This window comes from Rhodotorula graminis, assembly GCF_001329695.1.
Source record: "Rhodotorula graminis WP1 unplaced genomic scaffold RHOBAscaffold_15, whole genome shotgun sequence".
Classification (NCBI taxonomy): Eukaryota; Fungi; Basidiomycota; class Microbotryomycetes; order Sporidiobolales; family Sporidiobolaceae; genus Rhodotorula; species Rhodotorula graminis.
Window position 1 is genome coordinate 404,925 of NW_017264942.1, and position 19,340 is coordinate 424,264.

At 68.9% G+C, this 19,340-nt stretch overlaps 7 protein-coding genes across 7 annotated transcripts; 3 read left to right on the forward strand and 4 right to left on the reverse strand.

Annotated features, from left to right (window-relative positions):
- Positions 1–442: 442 nt before the first annotated feature.
- RHOBADRAFT_46882 (uncharacterized protein) lies at positions 443–1,553 on the reverse strand (the record flags this gene model as incomplete). Its single annotated transcript, XM_018414879.1, has 5 exons — positions 443–526; positions 608–744; positions 815–944; positions 1,347–1,453; positions 1,544–1,553. 5 exons carry the CDS (start codon positions 1,551–1,553, stop codon positions 443–445), a joined length of 468 nt encoding a protein of 155 aa, XP_018268480.1.
- A 1,893-nt stretch (positions 1,554–3,446) lies between these two features.
- Positions 3,447–5,282, forward strand: RHOBADRAFT_46884 (uncharacterized protein; the record flags this gene model as incomplete). Its single annotated transcript, XM_018414880.1, has 1 exon — positions 3,447–5,282. One exon carries the CDS (start codon positions 3,447–3,449, stop codon positions 5,280–5,282), a length of 1,836 nt encoding a protein of 611 aa, XP_018268481.1.
- Positions 5,283–5,856: 574 nt separating this feature from the next.
- Positions 5,857–7,629, forward strand: RHOBADRAFT_46885 (uncharacterized protein; the record flags this gene model as incomplete). Its single annotated transcript, XM_018414881.1, has 9 exons — positions 5,857–5,995; positions 6,059–6,294; positions 6,380–6,508; positions 6,570–6,654; positions 6,724–6,765; positions 6,837–6,862; positions 6,946–6,966; positions 7,031–7,292; positions 7,379–7,629. The coding sequence occupies 9 exons, from the start codon at positions 5,857–5,859 to the stop codon at positions 7,627–7,629; spliced, it is 1,191 nt and encodes a 396-aa protein (XP_018268482.1).
- A 171-nt stretch (positions 7,630–7,800) lies between these two features.
- On the reverse strand, positions 7,801–11,075 carry RHOBADRAFT_55899 (uncharacterized protein; the record flags this gene model as incomplete). The annotated part of the gene is made up of 9 exons (XM_018418075.1): positions 7,801–7,984; positions 8,062–8,421; positions 8,499–8,801; positions 8,872–9,459; positions 9,531–9,778; positions 9,852–10,103; positions 10,167–10,358; positions 10,432–10,747; positions 10,815–11,075. 9 exons carry the CDS (start codon positions 11,073–11,075, stop codon positions 7,904–7,906), a joined length of 2,601 nt encoding a protein of 866 aa, XP_018268483.1. The 3' UTR covers positions 7,801–7,903.
- A 138-nt stretch (positions 11,076–11,213) lies between these two features.
- On the forward strand, positions 11,214–13,464 carry RHOBADRAFT_55900 (uncharacterized protein; the record flags this gene model as incomplete). The annotated part of the gene is made up of 11 exons (XM_018418076.1): positions 11,214–11,497; positions 11,557–11,706; positions 11,781–11,906; positions 11,975–12,040; positions 12,109–12,179; positions 12,266–12,381; positions 12,463–12,585; positions 12,658–12,743; positions 12,835–13,019; positions 13,109–13,125; positions 13,237–13,464. 11 exons carry the CDS (start codon positions 11,214–11,216, stop codon positions 13,462–13,464), a joined length of 1,452 nt encoding a protein of 483 aa, XP_018268484.1.
- A 251-nt stretch (positions 13,465–13,715) lies between these two features.
- RHOBADRAFT_55901 (uncharacterized protein) lies at positions 13,716–17,330 on the reverse strand (the record flags this gene model as incomplete). The annotated part of the gene is made up of 6 exons (XM_018418077.1): positions 13,716–14,523; positions 14,620–14,930; positions 15,010–15,564; positions 15,751–16,371; positions 16,456–16,594; positions 16,679–17,330. The coding sequence occupies 6 exons, from the start codon at positions 17,328–17,330 to the stop codon at positions 13,856–13,858; spliced, it is 2,946 nt and encodes a 981-aa protein (XP_018268485.1). The 3' UTR covers positions 13,716–13,855.
- A 517-nt stretch (positions 17,331–17,847) lies between these two features.
- RHOBADRAFT_46889 (uncharacterized protein) lies at positions 17,848–18,831 on the reverse strand (the record flags this gene model as incomplete). The annotated part of the gene is made up of 6 exons (XM_018414882.1): positions 17,848–17,871; positions 17,963–18,157; positions 18,227–18,314; positions 18,407–18,476; positions 18,556–18,600; positions 18,699–18,831. The coding sequence occupies 6 exons, from the start codon at positions 18,829–18,831 to the stop codon at positions 17,848–17,850; spliced, it is 555 nt and encodes a 184-aa protein (XP_018268486.1).
- Positions 18,832–19,340: the final 509 nt, after the last annotated feature.

The following is a 19,340-nucleotide window of genomic DNA, read 5'->3' on the forward strand; positions in this document are numbered from 1 at the left end:
AGAGACGAACGAGAGCTTGCAGGTCGAGCTGAGGCAAGCGAGGACGCCGTGAGAGGACCCGAGACGAGGGACCGAGCCGAGATGTCAACGACGCGAGCGGTCCGAGATAGCCTCTCCCGCGCTCACTGGCAGCGCTCGGCTCTCTCGCAACAGACGGGGAAAGGGTGAGAGAAAGACGAAGCGTTGTGTGGTTGCAGTCCGGAGGGGAGGGGAGGAAAACAGGCGACGGGGCGAAGGGACCGACGAGGGTGTACGACAAGCGCGCAAGGGGTGGAACAAAGGCTGTAGAGCAAAGGGACGAGGCACAAAAGGGGATACGAAAGGGCCGAGAGGGAAAGGGTGCGCCGCTCGCGACAGAGCGAGGTGGCGCAGGAGGAGGGAAGGGGTATCACGAGAGGGGGGTCGCAGGTGCAGCAGGCGGCGGTGGCGCGGGGCGAGCGCTCTACTGCGGGTGCTGGGGCATGCCGACGGGCTTGACGGGCATCTGGATGCCGCCCTGGAGCTCGCCCGGGCCCTTGATGAGGTTCTGCAGGCGCGCAAGGAAGAAAGGTGAGCGACGTGTGAGGCGGGGCGAACGACGCGTCGGCGAGAGAGAGGGGGGACGCACCTTGTGGATGTGGGGGAGGACACCACCGCCGGCAATGGTGGCGCGGATGAGCGAGTCGAGCTCCTCGTCACCGCGAATGGCGAGCTGCAAGTGACGCGGCGTGATACGCTTGACGCGCAGGTCCTTGGACGCGTTGCCTGTACAGGGTGTTCGAGAGTCAGTTCAGCGTATTGGGAGAGCAGGGAGAGGAGGAAGAGGGGGACGGACCGGCGAGCTCGAGGACCTCGGCGGTGAGGTACTCGAGGATGGCCGACGCGTAGACGGCCGCCTTCGCGCCGACACGCATGTTGTTCTGGGTGCGCGCCTTGAGGTAACGGTGGATACGACCGACAGGGAACTGTTTGCGCGAAGAGGCGAGGGAGCGAGACCGAGTCAGCGATCGAGGTCAAGGACGACGCGTCGTCCGAGTTGAGGTCGCGCTCGTGCAGGCCCGACAGTGCTGCCGGTCTGAGCTTGCTCGCTCGAGGACGAACGGCGAGCGCTCGGCAGGCAGGCGCGAGGTCGGCGAGGCGAGGTGACGAGCCATCACGCTCCTCGGCCGCCGGCTCGAACAAACAAAGCCCCCGCGGCCGCACCTCGCCCTCGGGCGGTGTGCGACCCGGTGCAGTCGCCGCACAGAGCTCGTCGCAAGAACGAGAGCTGTGCTCCACGGCCCGTGAGGCCGAGGCGGGCGAGGGAGGGGGCCAAACACGCCGACCTCGAGCTCGAAGGGAGGGGGAGGGAGAGACGAGAGGCGCACCTGGAGACCAGCCTTCTGCGAGCGCGTGCTCTGGTTCTTGTCACCGCCACCGGCCTTGCCACCCTTGCCACCCTTGCCGCCCTTGCCGCCGGTCTTGCCGCCCTGGACTGTGGGAGTGCGGGTCGAGGGGGGAGAGAGGTTGGAGGGCGCGCGTCAGGCTCGCTGGACGGGAGGAACAGATGAGGGTGTGGACGGACCAGTAGACATTGTTGCTTGTGAGTTTGGGAGGGTAAGAGGGTGAGGAAGGCGAGAGCGAGTGGGTGGAGGAGGGGCGAGAGGACGAGGGGGGGAGGGGCGAGAGGGGGACGAGGCCAAGGTGGCGAGCGAGCCAAACAACAGCAACCTCGACCTCTCTCGTTCTCGCTGTCGAGCAGCCAGACAGACGCGCAATGCTTTCAGATGCAGGCCTCGCGCGACCGCTACCTCCTCCTCCTGGGCCCGCCCGCCTTCGAGCTCCTCCCCTCCTCGCTGCGCTCAAACGCCCGCTGGACCTCCTGCTTCTTCTGCGCCTTGCCCTTCTTGACCGTCGGTGCCACCTCCTCGACGACACTGTCCTCGTCGCTGTCGCCCTCGTCGTCGCCGCCGCTCATGCCGCCGAGGTCGCTCATGCCCTCGACGTCGACGTCCGACTCGCCCGACCCGCCGGCCTTGTCCTCGTCCCACTCGCGCACCTCGCCCCGCTTGCCCCACCTGTGCCCGTCGCCGTCGTCGCGGAGCATCGCGTCGCCCGCGGCGCGCCCCTTGCCCTTGCCCGTGGTCCGCGCGCCCTCGAACCCAACCGGGCGCGCGAACCCGCCTGCGCCCGCCGCGCTTCCGCCACCGAGCGCCACCTCGTCCTCGCCGCCGTCCCACTGCGGCACGTCGAGGTCGCCCGTCCTCCTGCGCTTGGTCCCGTCGCCGCCGCCGCCGCCCTCGGCGCCGGCGGGGACACCTCGCCGCTCGGCCTCGAGCGCCGCCGTGCGCTTGCCCGTCTTGACGCTCGACAGGGTCGAGCCGCCGTGGGTGCTGCGCCGCACGGGGACCGTCTCGGCGTCGCGCTCGGCTTTCTGGCGCTTCTTGAGCGCCGACTTGGACTCGGCGGCCGTGCTCGACGAGGCGGGCGCGGCTTGGTGCGACGAGGGGTCGTTCAGTTTCTGCGGTCGAGGGGCAGGTGCGTGAGCGATAAGAACTTCAAGGACGAGGCGCGTCGCGGTCGCCGAGAGGATGCGAGCGGGCGCGCCAGCCTGAAGAGAGACCGGCAGAGCTCACCTCGATCTCGATGTTGGCGCCGCCGTAGCTCCTCCTGCCCGAGATGGCGCCGGCCGTGAGCGGCATGGACGAGTAGGTCGCGTTGGTGCTCGTAAAGGTCGAGGTCGAGGTCGAGGTCGACGCGCGGCTCGAGAGGGTCGACAGGAGCGGGAACGAGAGGAGGGACGACTCGTGGACGACGGTGCGGGTGCTGCAGGACGTGCAGAGGTCAGAGCGGTGCGACAGAGTAGACGCGAGAGGCTGGACGCACCCGCCGACGGTCCTCCTGCTCCAGTCGTCATCGTTGGCGGCATGCGCTCGAGCTGGAGGCGCAGGAGCCGAGTCGGGGGCGGCCGCCTTTGTGCGCGATGCGGCAGTCTTGGTGGCGGTCGTGGGTGCAGTCGAGGTGGAGGATGGTGCGGTCGGTGCGGGCTTTGTGCGCTGCGCTGTGGCTGCTGGAGGTTGCTGAGCGGGAGGAGGAGGAGGAGGCGGGGTCGAGGCTGGCGACGAGGGGACGACGCGGTTCATGAACTTGAGGCCGAGGGTGCCCTTTGAGAGCTGCTGCTTTGGCGGCATGGCTGCGAGCGGCTCTGGCCTGAGCAGGGGCGAGTCGGTGGTCGACAACAGCGAGTTGAGACTCTTCACCGCCTCGTCCCACCTCGCCCCACCTCGACTCGCACAGACGCGCTCACTGAGGGCGCCGTCCTACTCGCTCGACTCGGTGTGCCCGGCTGTGCACCCTCGCCAAGCCTGGCCAGCGTGACGAGGGCCTCGACACGCCTTCATCGCTGTGCGTCCCCGCTCCCTCCGCACTCGCTCCCTGTGCCTCGAGCGCACCGCCGGGAGCTCACACTCTACTCCCACATGCAGACCATGTCGGCGCGCGAGGACCGCCCGTCGGCTCAAGATGCCGAGCGCGCCCTCGCCTCGCTGCTGTTCGCCATGAAGCAGCAGGCCTCGTCCCCCGTGACCCAAGCCCAGCCGCACCACTCGTCGCCCGCCATGAGCGCACCCGCGACCCACGCCCACTCGTCGCCGGCCTACACCCCTGCCGCCGGGTCCTCGGCCGCACCGACGCCCGCCGCCGCCGCCGCCGCGACGACTACGACCACCGCCCTCAGCAGCCAGATGAACACCCAGGAGCTCCTCTTGGCCCTCCTCGGCCAGGCCATGGCCGCGCAGCAGGCCGCCGCCGGCTCGGCTGCCCCTCCCTCGACCACGAGCGCCCTCGCGACGTCCACCCCGTCCTCGTCGTCGACCGCCGCCATCCCCCCGAGCCACGCCAGCTCGGCCCACCCGCCGCCAGGCTCGGTCTACCACCCTCAGCCGACTCGCTCCGGCCGCATGCCCCAAGCCCCGACCAACGACTCGTCGGTCGACCCGGCGACGCTCCTGTTCAACAACTACTTCGACTTTCCCTCGAGCGACGACGAGGACGACGACCCCGACTTTGACCCCGAGGCGCCCGTCGACGACTTTTGGGGCAGCCTTCTCGCCGGCGACAAGGGCGACGGCGCCCTCACCGAGGACGAGGGCGACTGGGGCATGGGCAGCGGCGGCGTTGGTGCGGGAGGGGCAGCGGGACCCGGTGGCGCGAGCGGCGCGGGCGGCCTCACGAGCGAGGAGTTTGCCAAGGAGCTCGCGCTCCTCACGACGGGCCTCGACGACGAGCTCCCGTCCGCGAGCGCGCTCGGCGCCTACGCCCCGGGCACGCGCACCTCGCCGCGCCGCGCACGGCCTGGCGTCAGCCCGCTCGGCCACCCGGCGTCGTCCTCGTCGCCCGTGTCGGCTCCGCCACCTCGCACGTCGAGGAAGCGCCCGCGCAGGGCCGGCGCGCCGCTCTCGCCCGTCCTCGAGGACGCCTTCCCGCTCCTGCCGCCACCACCTCCTCCTCCGCCGCCGCCGCCGCCGCCGCAGCAGCAGCAGCGCGCATCCCCTCCCACCTTCACATCGCTCCCTCCTGCTCCTCCCACCTCTACATCGTCGACCGCTCCTCTCGCCGCCCCCGCCGTCGAGAACGACCCGCCGCCCGTCGACGCGCCGCCTCCCTCGGACGAGCCGCCGGCCAAGCGGCTCAAGTCGCGCGCCAAGTACACGCCCGAGGAGGCCAAGCAGCGCCGCAAGGAGCAAGAGGCGGCGCGTGCGGCCCGACGACGCGCCGAGGCCAAGGAGGAGAAGGTGCGCGCCGAGGGGCGCGCAGAGCAGCTCGAGCGCGAGAACGAGGAGCTGAGGGGCAGGTGCGGCGCGCTTGAGGGCAGGGTCAGGGACCTCGAGGGCGAGGTGCTGCGCCTGCGGCGCGAGCGCGAGCGCGCAGCGTTGCAGCCGCCGCCGCGGCAGGACGGCGACGACGAGTCGTCGGACGGCGGCGAGTACCAGGTCCAGAGCTCGGACGAGAGCTCGTCGGACGAGTCGGACGACGACCCGGACGAGGCGGCGCAGGACGCGGCCGCCTACCTGCGCGACGTCGCCGCCGAGCTCGACTCGCTCACGGCCGACCCGCTCCGGGCGGCGACGACGGCCGCCGCGACGACGCCGTCGGGCGGCGCGGCAGCAGCGACCGCGGTCGAGGGTGCTGCCGTCGCTCCTGCGCCCATGCTCGACCTCGCGAGCCTCGGCAGCGACGGCCTGTCGCAGCTGCTCGCCATCGTGCACTCGGCGGCCAAGGCGCAGGGCATCCCGCTCGACGGCGCTCAGACCCCTCGCGCATAGTTCTCTCCTCTCTCCCTCTCTCTCTGTGTGTGCCGTCCCTTGTTGTTGTCCCTCCCCTCCCCAGCTTGGTCAGTTCCCCTCCTCGTCGTCGAAATCGCTTTGCTCGAGCGTTGCAGTTGGTCGCGGTCGCACCCGAGGCACGCATGGCACGCGCATCTTTTCTCCTTTCCTCGCCTCGTCGGCGTCGTCTCGTGCGTGCTAGCGAACGAGAGCAGGAGCACGCCGAGAGCCTGAGAGCTGCAGAGCACGAGACGAAAGGTCCGTGCCAGGTTCGTTTCGTCGCCGCCGATGACGGTGATCGGACCTCCGCCTCGTCGCGGCGCTCGACTGTGTCCGCCGGACGGCTGCTTACGAGGCTGCGTGACAGCCGTGAGCGGGTCTGTAACCGAGAGCGTGTGCTGCGCCACAGAGGGTCGACCCGAAGCGGCTGTCGGCCGTGTGGCGCGCACGTCGGATCGCCTCGGAACCTCATCAGCGAGCAGATCTTGTGGTCGCCCTCGTTGCCTCTCTAGCGCACGCTGCGCCTCTCTCTTGCTCCTGCTGCACACACACACACCACATGTCACTCCCACTCATGCTCGCTCGCCGCTCCGTCGTCGTGAGGGCGGCCCCGACCTTCGCCCGCTCGCTCTCGACGTCGACCGTCCTCCAGTCGCCCACGCCCACGCCCAGGCGCAAGGTCGACGAGAAGGGCTACGAGCACCACTTCAAGGGTGCGTCCCGATCCCTCCCCCGTCTCGAAGAGCGTGACACTGAACCCTCGTCCTCCTCCGCAGACTCGGTCGCCGTCGCGCCCGAACCTGCGCCCGCCGCCGTCCAGCCGACGACCGCCGCTCCCTGGCAGCCCTCACGCCCGCACGAGAAGTACCTGCTCGCCTACCCGGTCTACTCGCCCGCCGAGCTCGACGCCGTCAAGGTCACGTCGTTCGAGCCCAAGACCATGGCCGACAAGTGGGCGCGGTTCCTCGTCAAGAAGGCGCGGTGGGCGTTCGACCTCGTCTCTGGGTACAAGGTGCGTTCACCTTCTTCCCCTCGCACGCGCGCAAAGAGCTGCGCAGAGCATGCACCCGACCTGACAACGTTTCGTCCTCGAGCAGCACGCCGACTCGGACGCGGCAAGGGCGGCGGCCAAGAAGGACGGCAAGGGCGACGACCTGTCGCTCCAGCAGCTGCGCGACCAGGGCTACCTCATGCGTCGCGACGACTGGATGCTCAGGATCCTCTTCGTACGTCCGCCTTTTCCTCCCCTCTCGCCCGTCCGGCGCTTATCCCTCTCTTTCGTCGCAGCTCGAGAGCATCGCCGGCGTGCCAGGCTTCACTGCCGCCATGCTGCGCCACCTGCGCTCGCTCAGGCTCATGCGCCGCGACGGAGGTGCGTCGCAACTCTTTCTCTCCCTCCGGCCGGCCTCGCGCACGGACCCTGACCCTTGTTTGCCCTCAGGATGGATCAACGGGCTTCTGCAGGAGGCAGAGAACGAGCGCAGTGCGTCCTGCTCTCCCTTTCGAGCCTTTGTCTGAGCAGGGACCGAGCACTGACTCTCTACTCTCTCGCAGTGGTACGTCGCCTGCTCGAGCCGCCTGTCTCCCCTTGCGCCGCACAGGCCGACATTATCACTCTTCCCTGGCGCCGCACATACTGACATTCTACCTCTCCCCCCTGCAGCACCTCCTCACGTTCCTCAAGGTGCGCCCGTACCTCCTCTCGCTCTCGCCGATACAGTCGCTCACGCTCGCCGCCGTCGACGCAGATCCGCGGGCCGTCGCCCTTGTTCCGCCTGATGGTCCTCGCCGCCCAAGGCGTTTTCACCAACGCCTTCTTCCTGTCCTACATCGTCTCTCCCAAGTCGTGCCACCGGTTCGTCGGCTACCTCGAAGAGGAGGCGGTCCACACCTACACGGGCCTCGTCAAGGCTCTCGAGCGCAACGAGGTTCCCGAGTGGGCGCCCGAGACGGGCTTCCGCGTGCCGCAGATCAGCATCGACTACTGGCGCCTGCCTCAAGACGCGACGAGTGCGTCCTCGGCTCTCTCTCCCTCGCCTTCCTCCTCCTCCTCCTTATCTCGCGACGGCCCTGACCCTCCTCTCGCACGCTCGCAGTGCTCGACCTCGTACGTGCCGTGCGCGCCGACGAGGCAGGCCACCGGTTCGTCAACCACACCCTCGCAAACCTCGGCCAGGACGACCCGAACCCGACCTCGTTCAAGCACGCGTCGGCGACGGTCCAGGGCACCCAGACCGGCTTTTCGCGTGACGAGTCGATCGCGTGGGCCAAGCAGGTCGAGGAGGAGATGACGAGCGCCAAGAAGGCTGGCGAGGAGGAGATGCGCAAGCTCGAGGAGCGCAAGTGAGGAGCGGCGGGACGCTCGAGGTGGAGCGAGAGTTCGAGCGCGAGGAGGACAAGGGAGGAGCGGCGGGACGGTTGAGCTGGAGCCAGGGTCTGAGCGCGAGGAGGAGCGAGCCTGGAGGAGGTCGAGGGGGAGGCACGCTTTCCTCTCTGTCTGTGCCATAGTTTTCTGCCTGCCGTTCGATACCCTCGTCATTGCAATCACCCTTCTCGCACGCACGATTCGGCTCGAGAGAGTTCGAGATCGTAGTTCGAGATTGGCCTTCTCAAGTCGCGCTCTACCGATGCACGCCCGCCTCCTCGCCCTCGAGCCTCCTCCGCAGCGCAGGCGGGATGTCCTTCGGCAGCGCCTCGATGAACTGCGGGCAAGGGCGAGGTCAGAGCGGGTCTCGTGCATCGAGAGGCGAAAAGCAAAGGGCGAAATCGAGAGACCCACCTTGTTGGCCACCTCGGCGCCGCCCGTCGCCCACGCCGCCTCGAGCACAGGCAGCACCGTCCTCGCGACGAGCTCCCGCTGCACAAGCTCGTCGTACGTCGCACCGGCACCGACCTCGAGCACGCCACCATCGACCTCGACGGGGAGCGCCGGGACGCGCAGGGCGCGCATGAATCTGCGCCACCTCGCGCACGTGCGCACGAGCTTGAGCGCGCGGTGGAGGACGTGCTGGCGGGAGACGAACGTCGAGGGGTCGAAGGCGAGCGAGGGGAGCGACAGGGCCGAGAGGTGCGGGAGGATGAGGTGCTGGAGCTGGGCGATCGAAAGGCGCAGGCGGTACAGGAAGGCGTGGATGAGGGACTGCAAGCAAGGACGAGGGAGCAGTTGGTTAGTCGGGAGAGGACGAGGAGAGGAAAGAGAGAGAGAGAGGGACGCACCTCGAACTTGGGGCTGCTCGTCTCGACGCAGTAGCTGACCTCGTCGACGACCCGCAGCGCCGCGACCGTCTGCCTGCTGCTGTACGGGTCGTACGCTGCACGCGCGAGCTTCTCGAGTCGAGGGATGACGACCGACGTGACGAGCGCGTTGACGACCTCGGCCGACTCGTCGGGCTTGTCGTCGTCCTCGTCGTCGTCCTCGGGTTGCTCGCCGCCCGAGCGCTCGCGGTGACCGTACGACGACAGGTTCTGGTGCCACTGGTAGGCCGACAGGTCCGACACGGTGCGCGGCAGCTCGTCGATCTGCAGAGCGGCAAGGACGAGGTGAGCCGCCCGTGACGAGGACGGCGAGAGAGGAGAACGGCCGACGCACCTCGAACGGGTTCCACGACGCCATCTCGACCCGGGCCCAGAACTCCCACACCTGGACCAAGCTGAGGCCGGCGAACGTCATCTCGTACTCGTCGCCGAACCGCTCTCGCCACTCCTCGAACCGGCGCCGGATGCCCAAGTTGGGGTCGCGGAAGTCGGCCGCCCTGACGTCGGCAAACAGGCCCGCGAGCGCCTCTTGCTGCGCCGACAGGGCGACCGACAGGTCCGACTGGTGCGCCGCCGAGAGCGACGAGTCCGAGGCGTAGCCGGCCGAGTCGAGCGCGTCCGGGTACGCCGACGACGAGGCGCCGTACCGCGCCGTGCGGGCTTGTCGGCGCGCGTTGCGGGCGTGCGAGCGCGGGGCGAGGTCCTCCGGCGACTCGGCGGCGTCGGGCGCGAGCGCGTCGTCGACAGGAGGAGGAAGAGGCGCGTCGCTCGGCGGCGGCGGGCGGTACAGCGACGGGATGGCGGCGCCCGTGAAGAGGGCGACGTCGTCGGCGTCGTCGGCGTAACGGCGCTGCGAGACGATGTTGTACCGCTCGCGCTGGATGGCGAGGTACTCGGCCTCGATCTTCTCGAGTTGCGGGAACTGCGGAAAGGGCTCGTCGTCAGGCCACCGGTTGCGCGACGAGAATAGAGAGAGAGAGAGTCTGGGCGCACCTTCTCGTCGAGGAACGCGCTCCAGTCCTCGACCTGCTCCTTGAACTCGTCGAACCAGCGGCTCTTGCGCTCGACGCGCTCGACCTCGTCGCGCAGCTCGCGCTCCTGCTTGTCGAGGTCGGCGCGCTCCTGCTCAAAGTGGGCGAGCGCGCCCGTGTCGAGCGTGTGCGACGACGTGAGCGTCGTGATGGCGGCCGACAGGCGGGCAGAGACGGCGGCGAGGGAAGGGAGGGTCGAGGATTGTGGGACTGCAACGATGGTGGCGTGAGTTCGTGAGGCTTCGAGGGCCGACGGAGGAAGATGAGAGAAAGAGAGACGCACTTGGAGCAGGTCGGTACGGGCCCTTGCCCTTGCCCTTTGCCGCCGACTCGTCCCTCGTCGTCCTCCTCCCCTCGCCGCCCCTCTTGATCTGCGCCTCCTCCCACTCGCGCATCTCGGCATCGTCGTCGCGCACGTCCATCTCGACGTCGTCGATCATGTCGCCCATCTCGGCGCGCAGGGCGCGTGCGGCGGCCGCGTTGGCGCGCTTGCCGAGCGGGAGGCGCGAGAGCGAGTCGGTGAAGGCGGCCATGTCTGCGGGTGTCGGCGCGAGTCAGGGCCGGCGTGAAAGGAAGAGAAAGAGAGAGTTGGGCGCACCGTCGTCGCCGTCGCCGAGCTCGTCCTCCTCGCGGACGAGCCTGCTGTCGCCGCCCTTGTGCGCGAAGCCGACCTCGAGCGAGACGAAGCCGTCGTCGCCTCGAGCAGGCGCCGAGATGCCCGCCTTGCGCATCTCTTCTCGGCGAGACTTGGCGCGCGCGATCGAGTCGGACGAGGGAAAGATGGTCGAGTCTGCGCGAGAGGGAGACGAGGCGAGTGAGCGTGAGGGACCGGGGAAAGGGAGAATCGGAGAGGCAGGCCGCACCCTCGATCTGATCGTTGCCAAACTTGCTCTTGGTGAGGTCGTCAAAGCCGGGTGCGCCATCGGGGTCGACCGGTACGGCGGCGCGAGGTGCGCTCAGCTGGCCGCGCTTGAGCTCGTCGAGGTACTCCTTCGAGTAGGTCGAGCGGGTGGCCGAGCTCGGCTCGGCGGTCGCGATCGGTGCTGAAGCTGCTGCTGGTGCCGGGGAGGCGAGCGAGGCCGAGGAGGAAGAGGCGGGCAGGGTGGGGCGCAAGAGGCGACGAGGGGTGCTGGTCGGGGTCGAGCGCTTGACGAGCGAGGCATCCGAGTCGGCGTCGTCCTGCAGGCCGTGTGTGGGTCAGTGTGGGTCTCGGCTCGGAAGGCGGTTGAGCTGCAGGAGAGCTCACGTCGTCGTCGCCGCCGAAGCTGACCCTGGCGCGAGCCTTGGTCGCGGCACCCTCGCGGTCCTTGACGCGGCCGGCCGGGGTCTTCTTGCCCCTCGCTCGGAAGACGGCGACGTTGCCGTCGTCGTCGTTGTTGTCGTCGTCGACGGCGGCTGGCTGGTGGGCGGGTTGATCGGGGGCGGTGGAGGAGCGGAGCGAAGAGGTGGACGCGCGGGGCTTTGAGCGCTTCTTGATGGTGAAGGTCGGGCCAGAGTCGTCGTCCATGGCCTCAGGTGCTCGTCTGGCACGCTCGAGCTGGTAGAGCGAGAGGGAGAGCTCTCGTACTCGTCGACCTCGTCCTCATCTCTCTCGCGTCTCGCTCATCTCGACAGCCTCTGAGCGCCCAGACGCAGAGCGTACAAGATGCAGCCACCACTGCAGCTCCCCGGCTACTCGTGGGATCCAGTCTCGAAGCGCTTCTTCAAGCAGGTCCACACCTCGGCCCCGTCGGCTCGCTCCACCACCGCTCGCCAGCTCGACCGCGCCTCGAACGACAAGGACGAGTCGGCCAGTCGCAAGCGCAAACGCCAACGCAGGACGCAGGCCAAGGGCAAGTGGCGCGCCGTCGAACCTCAAGGTCTCGCTGCCCTGCGCACGCTCCAACTCGCCCGGCTCGACTCGCCAGCTAGGCGGGACTCGCTTCACCAGTGCGTCCGTCACCTTCATCCGACTCATTATGTCGCACTGACCGTGCCTCCCGCCGCAGTGAGCTCCGCGCAGCAAACCTCGCACGCCTGTCGTCGAGCCGCACCGTCTTCCCCGACTGCCTCCCCATGGACGACACGGTCCTCCACCTCTCGTTCGACGACACGCACCGCTCGGCACTCCGCGTCGGCACCTCGAGCGGCATCCTCGCGTGCGTCCCGCCCTCTCGTCCTCTCCCCGTGCCTCGTCCCACGACTGACCTCCCTCGCGTGCACGGTCCCGCAGCACGGGCTACCTCGCCCGCCCAGCCGACGAGCTCGCCGACTACCCGAACGACGAGGAGAGCTGGCGCACGAGCTGGTACTGCTCGAGCAAGATCACGAGCCTCAAGACGTGCGGCGACCGCATCGTGTGCGTCTCGCTCTCCCTCGCCCTCTCTCGCCTCCTCCCTCCACCGACTGATCTCCTCGCCGATGCAGCGCGACCGCTCTCGGTCCACCTGCACAAGCGCTGGTCGGCACGACGCAAGACAGCATCTCGCTTGCGTGCGCCTCATCCACTAAGCCCCTTTCCCCTCAGAACGAACCTCTGACTTTCGGCGCCTCCCACACAGGTCCGTCACACTCTCGCCGCGCAAAACCTCGCTGTGGACGTCAGCCATCTCGCCCTCGCTCCTCGCCCTCGGTGCGCCGCCCCCTTTCCCTTTCCTCCCCTCCTCCCTCCTCCCTCGACTCGAGGCGCACGACTGACGCCCTCGAGCGCTCGCGCAGGCTGCGACAAGAAGGTCCTGCTGTGGACCGACCCGTCTCGAGCATGTCAGATGGACGCGTACGTGACGGGCGGGAACCGCGGCGACGGGACCGTGTTTGCGCTCGACTTGCACGAGGTGCGTCGCGACGAACTCTCTCTGGCTCTCCCTCGTTCTCATGCGAGGCGTCAGACTGATCGGATCGGGCTTGTTCCACAGGAGCTCGTCTTTGCCGGGACGAGGAAAGGGAGGGTGCGCGTCTTTGACCGGCGAGCGTCGAGAGGGACGAGCGAGGGCTCGAGCGGGAGCGGGTGCGCTCAGCAGCAGTCGACGAGGGACGAGGTGCGCCCGCCCCCTTTCTTTCACTCTCTTTCCCACCGTTCAGCTACTAACGACAGCAGTCTTGACGTGCAGGTCCAGCTCAACCTCGTCAGCCCGGTCACGCACATCCGGCACCTCAAGGAGCAGCCTCATCACGTCGTCGTCTCGTGCATGGACGGGTGCGTCCCTCCTTTCTCTCTCTCCCTTCCTTCTCTGGCTCGGCAGCAGCTGCTCCTTGATGCGGAACCTGACTCGCTCTCGTCCTCGCAGATCCCTCGGCGTCTTCGACCTGCGCTTTCCCTCGACATCGTTCTCCCGACCCTCGTCCGCCTCTCGCGCACCTCAAGGAGGTGGCGCTACACGGTCATCGCCGATCCTCGAGCTCAAGGGCCACGCCAACAGCTTCACGGTCGACCTCGGCTTCGACGTGTGGAAGGACGAGTGGGTCGCTGCAGGTGCGTCCCGGCCTGGTCCCCTTGTCAAGGTCACGCTCTCGAGCAAGAGTGCCCCACTGACTACGACCGCCTACTTGTCGACCGCGCAGCCGGCCAGGACAACCGCGTCCGCCTTTGGTCCCTCCGCACCGGCCTCGCCATCCTCCCTCCCTCTCGCTCAAGCAGCCCCGACTCGACTTTCCTCCCCTCTCTCTCAGCCTCCTCGTCTTCTCGCCAGCTCTCGCACGACCCGACGCCGTCGCCGCACCCGCTCGAGCGCTCGTTCGGCGCACCAGTCCGCGCCCTCGCCTTCTCGACGATCGACCCGGTCCGGCTCTCGTCGCCGTCGTACGTCGAGCGCCTCGTCGACAGAGGGAGCGAGGGAGGAGCGAGCGCCGGCAGGTGGGGGTGCCCGAGCCTGTGGATCGCAGACGGGGCCGGCGTCGAGGGGTTTGCGGTCGCGTGAGGGTGGGCGGGGCTCGAGCGCGGCGGCTCAAGCGCTGTCGAGGCGGCGTGTAGCCTCCAGGCCGCCCTGAAATCTCGGCTGCAACAGCTCACGACTCGCTCGTAACGTCCTGACGAGAGAGAAAGAGGCCGGGCGCGAGAGAGATGCTCCTCGGCGAGTCTGAGAAGGTCAAACTTGCTGCAGAACTCGCGCTCTTTCCCTCGCGCACGCGAGCTCTCGGAAGCGCACAGATCCTCTCATTGAGACGCATCGAGGCAGTCGAGAGCGCCTTGCAGGTCTGTACATCGCAAGCCGTCCGTCCGTCACCTCGTCGCTGTACATCTTCTCGTCCTCGCGCCTCGTCGCCGCTCGCCTCCGACGACAACCCTCCTGCGCCCGCCGGCCCCGACGGCTAGTCGTCGTCCTCGAACCCTCGCAGCGGCTTGGCCCACAGGTTGAGCTCGAGCCGGAGCGAGTTCAAGCTCGCCGTCACCTCGTGGCCGAACAGGCCGGGCGTGTCGTCGCCCGCCGTGCTGCTCGCGCTCGACGCCTGGCCATGTCCGTGACCCGGCGCGCCACCGGGCAGGTCGCGCATGCCCGCACGGCTCGTGCGCCCGTCGGCCGAGACGGCGCCCGGCGCGCTCGCGTCGGCCTCGCACAGCTCGAACGCGACGCGGTCGAGGTCCTCGACCTCGTGCTTGGTCTTGCGCGCGCGCACAATCTCGCGGTACGTCGCGCCGGCGCTCGCGGCCGTCACGGTGCACTGCTTGGCGAGGCGGTGCAGGATCGGGCGCACCGTGTTGAAGTCGATCAGGGTCGGGTACAGGCGCGCGAGCGTGCCGAGGATCCACAGGGCGGCCGGCACGTTGACGTTGTGCACGTAGTTGCCGACGACCGAGAAGGGCATCCAGATGCGCGACTCGACGCCCCACCGCAGGATGACGATGGCCGCCTCGGCCGCCATGCGCGCCCAAGCTTCGACTTGCGGGTCCGACGGGTCGAGCTCGTCCGAGGGCACGTCGCGGAAGATGTACAGGAGGATGAAGATGCGGAAGTAGTGCAGGGGGACGATCGACTTGACTGCGAGAGAGGGTGGGCGAGCGAGTGTCAGTGACGGCGGCGACTGAGGCGACGACGACGGCGAAAGAAGAGAGAGAGCGAGAGTCGGGGACGCACGGTCGGCCGAATCGCCCCACTGGGTGACCGTCTCCATCATGCGGAAGTTGCTCGCGTTCCACTCGTCGATGTCGGCGAGCGCCTCGCGCACCGTGTCGAACACGAGCTCGCGGCTGGCCCTCGAACCCTTGACGCCCGGGCTGATCTTCTCGTACATGCGCAACATGATCGTGACGCCCTCGAAGTTGGTGCGGATGACGCTGTCGGTCGTCGCCTCGGCGTAGGTGGACTGCTCGATGAGCTCGAGGCGACGCCGAAGGAGGTCCGAGCCGATCCAGACGGCGCCGTGGTGCCCGCGCGTGTACGTGTAGCTGTTGCAGAGAGGGAGAGAGCGTCAGGACGGGTCGCTCGAGCGCGACAAGAGAGAGAGAGGGAGAGAGGAGGACGCACAACGAGAGCCAGAGCCACGCGACGAGGCTGACCCGGGTATGGTTGACGAGCGAGCGCGCCTCGGGCGAGTTGCGCTCCTCGGGCGTCATGGCGAAGAAGACCTGGGTGACCATCGGCTGGATAAAACGGTAGCCCGACATCCACGAGTGGACGAGGAGCTCGGGCATCGAGTGGTACAGGCCGAGGAGGATGAGCGCCTTGAGCGTCAGGGTCGGCAGACGGCACTCGAGGATGCTGTTGATGTGCGCGTCGTCGAGGCCGTGACCGCCGGGCCGAGCGAACGCGGGCAGGACCGAGTCACTCGGGCGCTGCGTCGCGAGCGGGTCGGCGCGGTGGTCGTCGTCGCCGGTCGCCGACGGGATGAACGAGTCGTGCGCGAGCCGGACCGCCTCGCGGTACGTCGTGTGGAACGTGTCGAAGCGCGAGAGGGAGCGCGCGCCGATCGAGATGACGGTGGCGAGGAAGAGGGGCGAGCGACGGCGCGTCTCCTCGAACGAGAGGTGGTTCTGGTCCGAGGGCTGCTCGAGGCCGTTCGAGGAGAAGGTGAGGTGGTATCTGTGACAGGACGTGGAGGAGAGGCGAGGGCGAGTACAGGTAGGGGCGAGGGCGAGGTCGAGGCGTCGTCAGGACGAGCGAGGGTAGGGAGGGGGAGGGGAAAAGGGGTGGGTCGCATTGCTTCAGTCGGCGCCGGCGTCAGGGTCCCGTGCACGACGTGCGCGAGGGGTAGGAAAGGGGACTCACGAGTCGAAGCAGAGCGCCGCCTCCTCCTCGCTGACGAGCCCTCGCGCGATAAAGTCGCCCTCGCCCGCTCCCGCCGACTCGCCCTTCCACCGCTTCTCGCGGTGCGCGTCGCTGCTCGCCGCCGCTCCTCCTGCACCGCTGCCGCTCCCGCCGCTGCCCAACCTCGCGCTCGCCGAGCTGTGCGACCGGTCGGGCTCGTGCTTGGGCATCGTCGGCGAGTCGAACCTCGCGTGCGACGGCGGCGCCGAGCTCGCGAGGCTCGGGTGGTACGACGACGACGGGTACGGGTGGCTGCCGCCGGCGCCGTTGCTCGATCCGTAGCTGTGCGGCTGCTGGTGCGCGGTGGGCGGGGCCGAGTACTCGAGGGCAGGGTGCGACGACGGGCCCGGCCCGTACATCGGGTGCGGCTGGTGCTGCTGCTGCGGCGGGATCTGGACCTGGCGGGCCATGGTGATCTGGAGGCTGTACAGCTGCGCCTCGAGTGCGGCGAGGCGGCGCTCGTGGTCGGTGACGGTTTCTGGCGAGACGGTCGGCGCCGAGCCGTTGCCCGACACGAGCGAGGTCGAGTGCGCCGCCGTGTCCTCGAGGAGCTCGATGCGATGCTCGACCTGGCCGAGCCGTCTGCGGGGGCGCGTGCGAGGGACCGAGTCAGTTCACGACGGCGGCGGCGGCGAGCGCAAAGAGGGAGGGGAAGGTGGGACGCACCCCTCGACCCACGCCTCGGTGACGCCCGTCCCTCCTCTCGGCCGTGGTGGAGCCGCCGGGGGCGCCTCGAACACGCACTCGACCTGGGCGGCCCGACACCTCCTGCACGGCGCCTTTTCGGGGCCCTCGCACTTCATCTCTGCGCGCACACGTGGGGGCAAGAGAGAGAGTGAGCAGCTGTGCGCGCGACGAGGGGCGGCCCGACGAGAGAGAGTGGGCTCACTCTGACGACGACAGAGCTGGCAGGCCATGGCGCTGCGAGCCTTGGGCATGTGCGGGCTCGCCTGGGTGCCGGCGCTGCCGCCGGCGCTAGGCGGAGGGAGCGGCGCGTTGCTCATGGACGGGGTCGAGCTCGACGGGGCGCGCTGATGTGGGTGCTGCTGCTGGTGGTGGTGCTGGTGGTGGTAGTCGGACGGGTAGGCCGGGTCGTGGTGCGGGGCGAGAGGGCCGTCTCGAGATGACGACTGCGCGGGCGGAGGCTGGTGGTGGTGAGGGTGGTGCTGGGCGAGGTGCTGGAGCGCCTGCTGCATGGGCGGGTACAGCGGGGTCGGCCCTGGTGCGGCGATCGCGTGGTGGTGGTGCTGGACGAGCGGCGGCTGAGGCTGCGGCGGCGGCTGATCCCCCGGATGAGGCGCAGCGGCGCCGAGAGGTGCAGGAGGACGGCCGGCGAGAGGGTGCGGCGGGTACGGCGGCGCGGCGCTACCGTCCATGTGCGACTGGTAGTAGGCCGCGTACGGGTCTCCCGCCGACGAGTCGTGCGCGTGCGCCATGGGTGCGACCGACGATGAGAGCGCCGAGGGCGAGAACAGCTCGAATGCCACGCGGCTCGACCCGGGGCTCTGCCCACCCGGGAGATCGAACCGACGGTCGGCCATGGTCCGTACGCGTCCCAGTTCTCGCACACGCTGGCGCGAGTGGCTCTGGGAAAGCGCGAGCTCGTCCGGCGCGACGACGCAAGGCCGAGGTCGAGCTGCTCGCCGTCGCCCACCGAGCTCTCCTCCGTCCTGGCCGGTTTGCTTTCCCGTCTGCAGGCTGCAGCTCAGCGAGAGAACCCGTCTCGCTCCCGGTACCGGACCGGCTCTCGCTTCCGCTTGCTCTGATCAAGCTTAGCGTCGCGAGTTTAGCGCGCGCGCGCGCTCGTCCACGGCTTTGAAAGCTCGACCGGGGAGATGCACAGGGTGTCCATTGCGGCGGACGAGCGAGAGGGAAAAGTACACGGGGGCGGGAGAGAGAGAGAGAGAGAGAGAGGGCGAGAGGAGGAGGGAGGGGAGGGAGGGCACCGAGCGCTCGTTCCCGCTCGCCGACCGCAAGCCGACTCGTTCTCCTTGCTCGCCCGACGAGGCATCAACAACACACAGAGAGCGCGGCCGGGTCGGCGAGGGCCAGCGTCGCCTAGTACGTCGGGATGGCGACCTCCTGCGAGTGCGGAGGCGAGGGGGAGGGTCAGTCGACGGGTCGCGACGGCGGCGAGAGACGCAGAAGAGAGAGGGAAAACCAGGGGACGCACGAGCGCCTCGACCTCCTTCTTGACCTCGTCGTAGCTCTCCTGGAACTCCTTCTCGGCCTCCTGGACCTTGGCGTCGTCCTTCTTCTCCTCGCCCGCCTTCTGCTTGCGCTTCATGCCGACCTGGGCGACCATGACGCACGACGTCGGGCGCTTGGTCGACGACGCGAGGCCGAGCTGCTCCTTCGACGTGACCCACTGCGAGCGCGTCGACAGGGTCAGTCCCGACCCTCCTCAGGAGACCGCTCGAGGGGGGCGAGGACGCACGATGTACGGGCAATTTGCCTCCTCCGAGAGCAACGGGATGTGGGTGAGGATGTCGAGCGGCGAGATGTCGGCGGCGAGGACGACGATGCTGTTGGCGGCGGCGAGGACAGGGTCAGTGAGCCGTGCACGACTCCTCGACGGCGAGACCGTGTCGCGTGGACGGCGAGAGACGGGACGCACCCCTTCTCGCCCTTGCGGATCGACTTGACGACCTCCTTGACGCCGCGCTTGAGGTGCCGCGACTTGGACGCTGTCGAAGAGGGAGGCGGTGCGCGAGAGGGTTAGTTCGTGAAGGCGCAGGTGAAGGACGGAGAGGGCGAGGGGCGCACCCCGCTTGACGAGCTTGAGGACGTGCTTGCCCGTCTTCTTGACAGCTGCACGGGTGGGAGTGGAGCGCGGTGGGGGAGAGGGAGGGGAGGTGGGTCAGTTCGAGAGGTCCCCCTCGACGGCGACAGAGGGCAGCAGGGCGCACCAAGGGGCTGCGCGATGGGCGCAAGCTCTCCCGCAGTGGCGTCGGGAGCGTCGTCGCCGTCCACAGCGGCCGCCTTGTCCTTCTTGTCCCGCTTGGTCTTCTTCGACGCCTTGGCCGGCGAGTCGACCTCCATGGCGGCGGCAGGGGCGTCGGACGCAGGCGCGGTCGCCTCGTCGATGGTGCGCTTCGAAGACTTGCCCATGGTGCGAGTGCGCTGGTGCAGGAGCGGGGCGACGGGGTGAGGAGGCGAGGTCGGCCGTCTCCTCCTTTTCAAGCTCGTCGCCCGCGGCTCTCTTCGCTCGCTCACAACGCCTCGAAGAGCTTTCTGGCCACGTGCAGCCGTTTTTGCACAGCTTCGTACCTTGCCTCGCCAGCCGGGCACGAGGGAAGCTGAGAGCCGGACGTCGACCCTCACCGACCGCGCTCACCTCGCGAGCGCGCTTGCCGGTGCCTGCGCAAGCGGTAGCTTTCAGCTGCAGCAGCTCTGCGTCTACTGAACGCTCAGCGGACGGTAAAAGGCGCGACCCGCCGCGCGCTTTTCTCGTCCGCCCGGAGCCTCCGAAGCAGTTGCGTAATGACGGAGAGCTAGCTCTTGCTCTCCTCCCTGCTCGCCTGCTGCACTCTTACCTGCACCTGCACGCC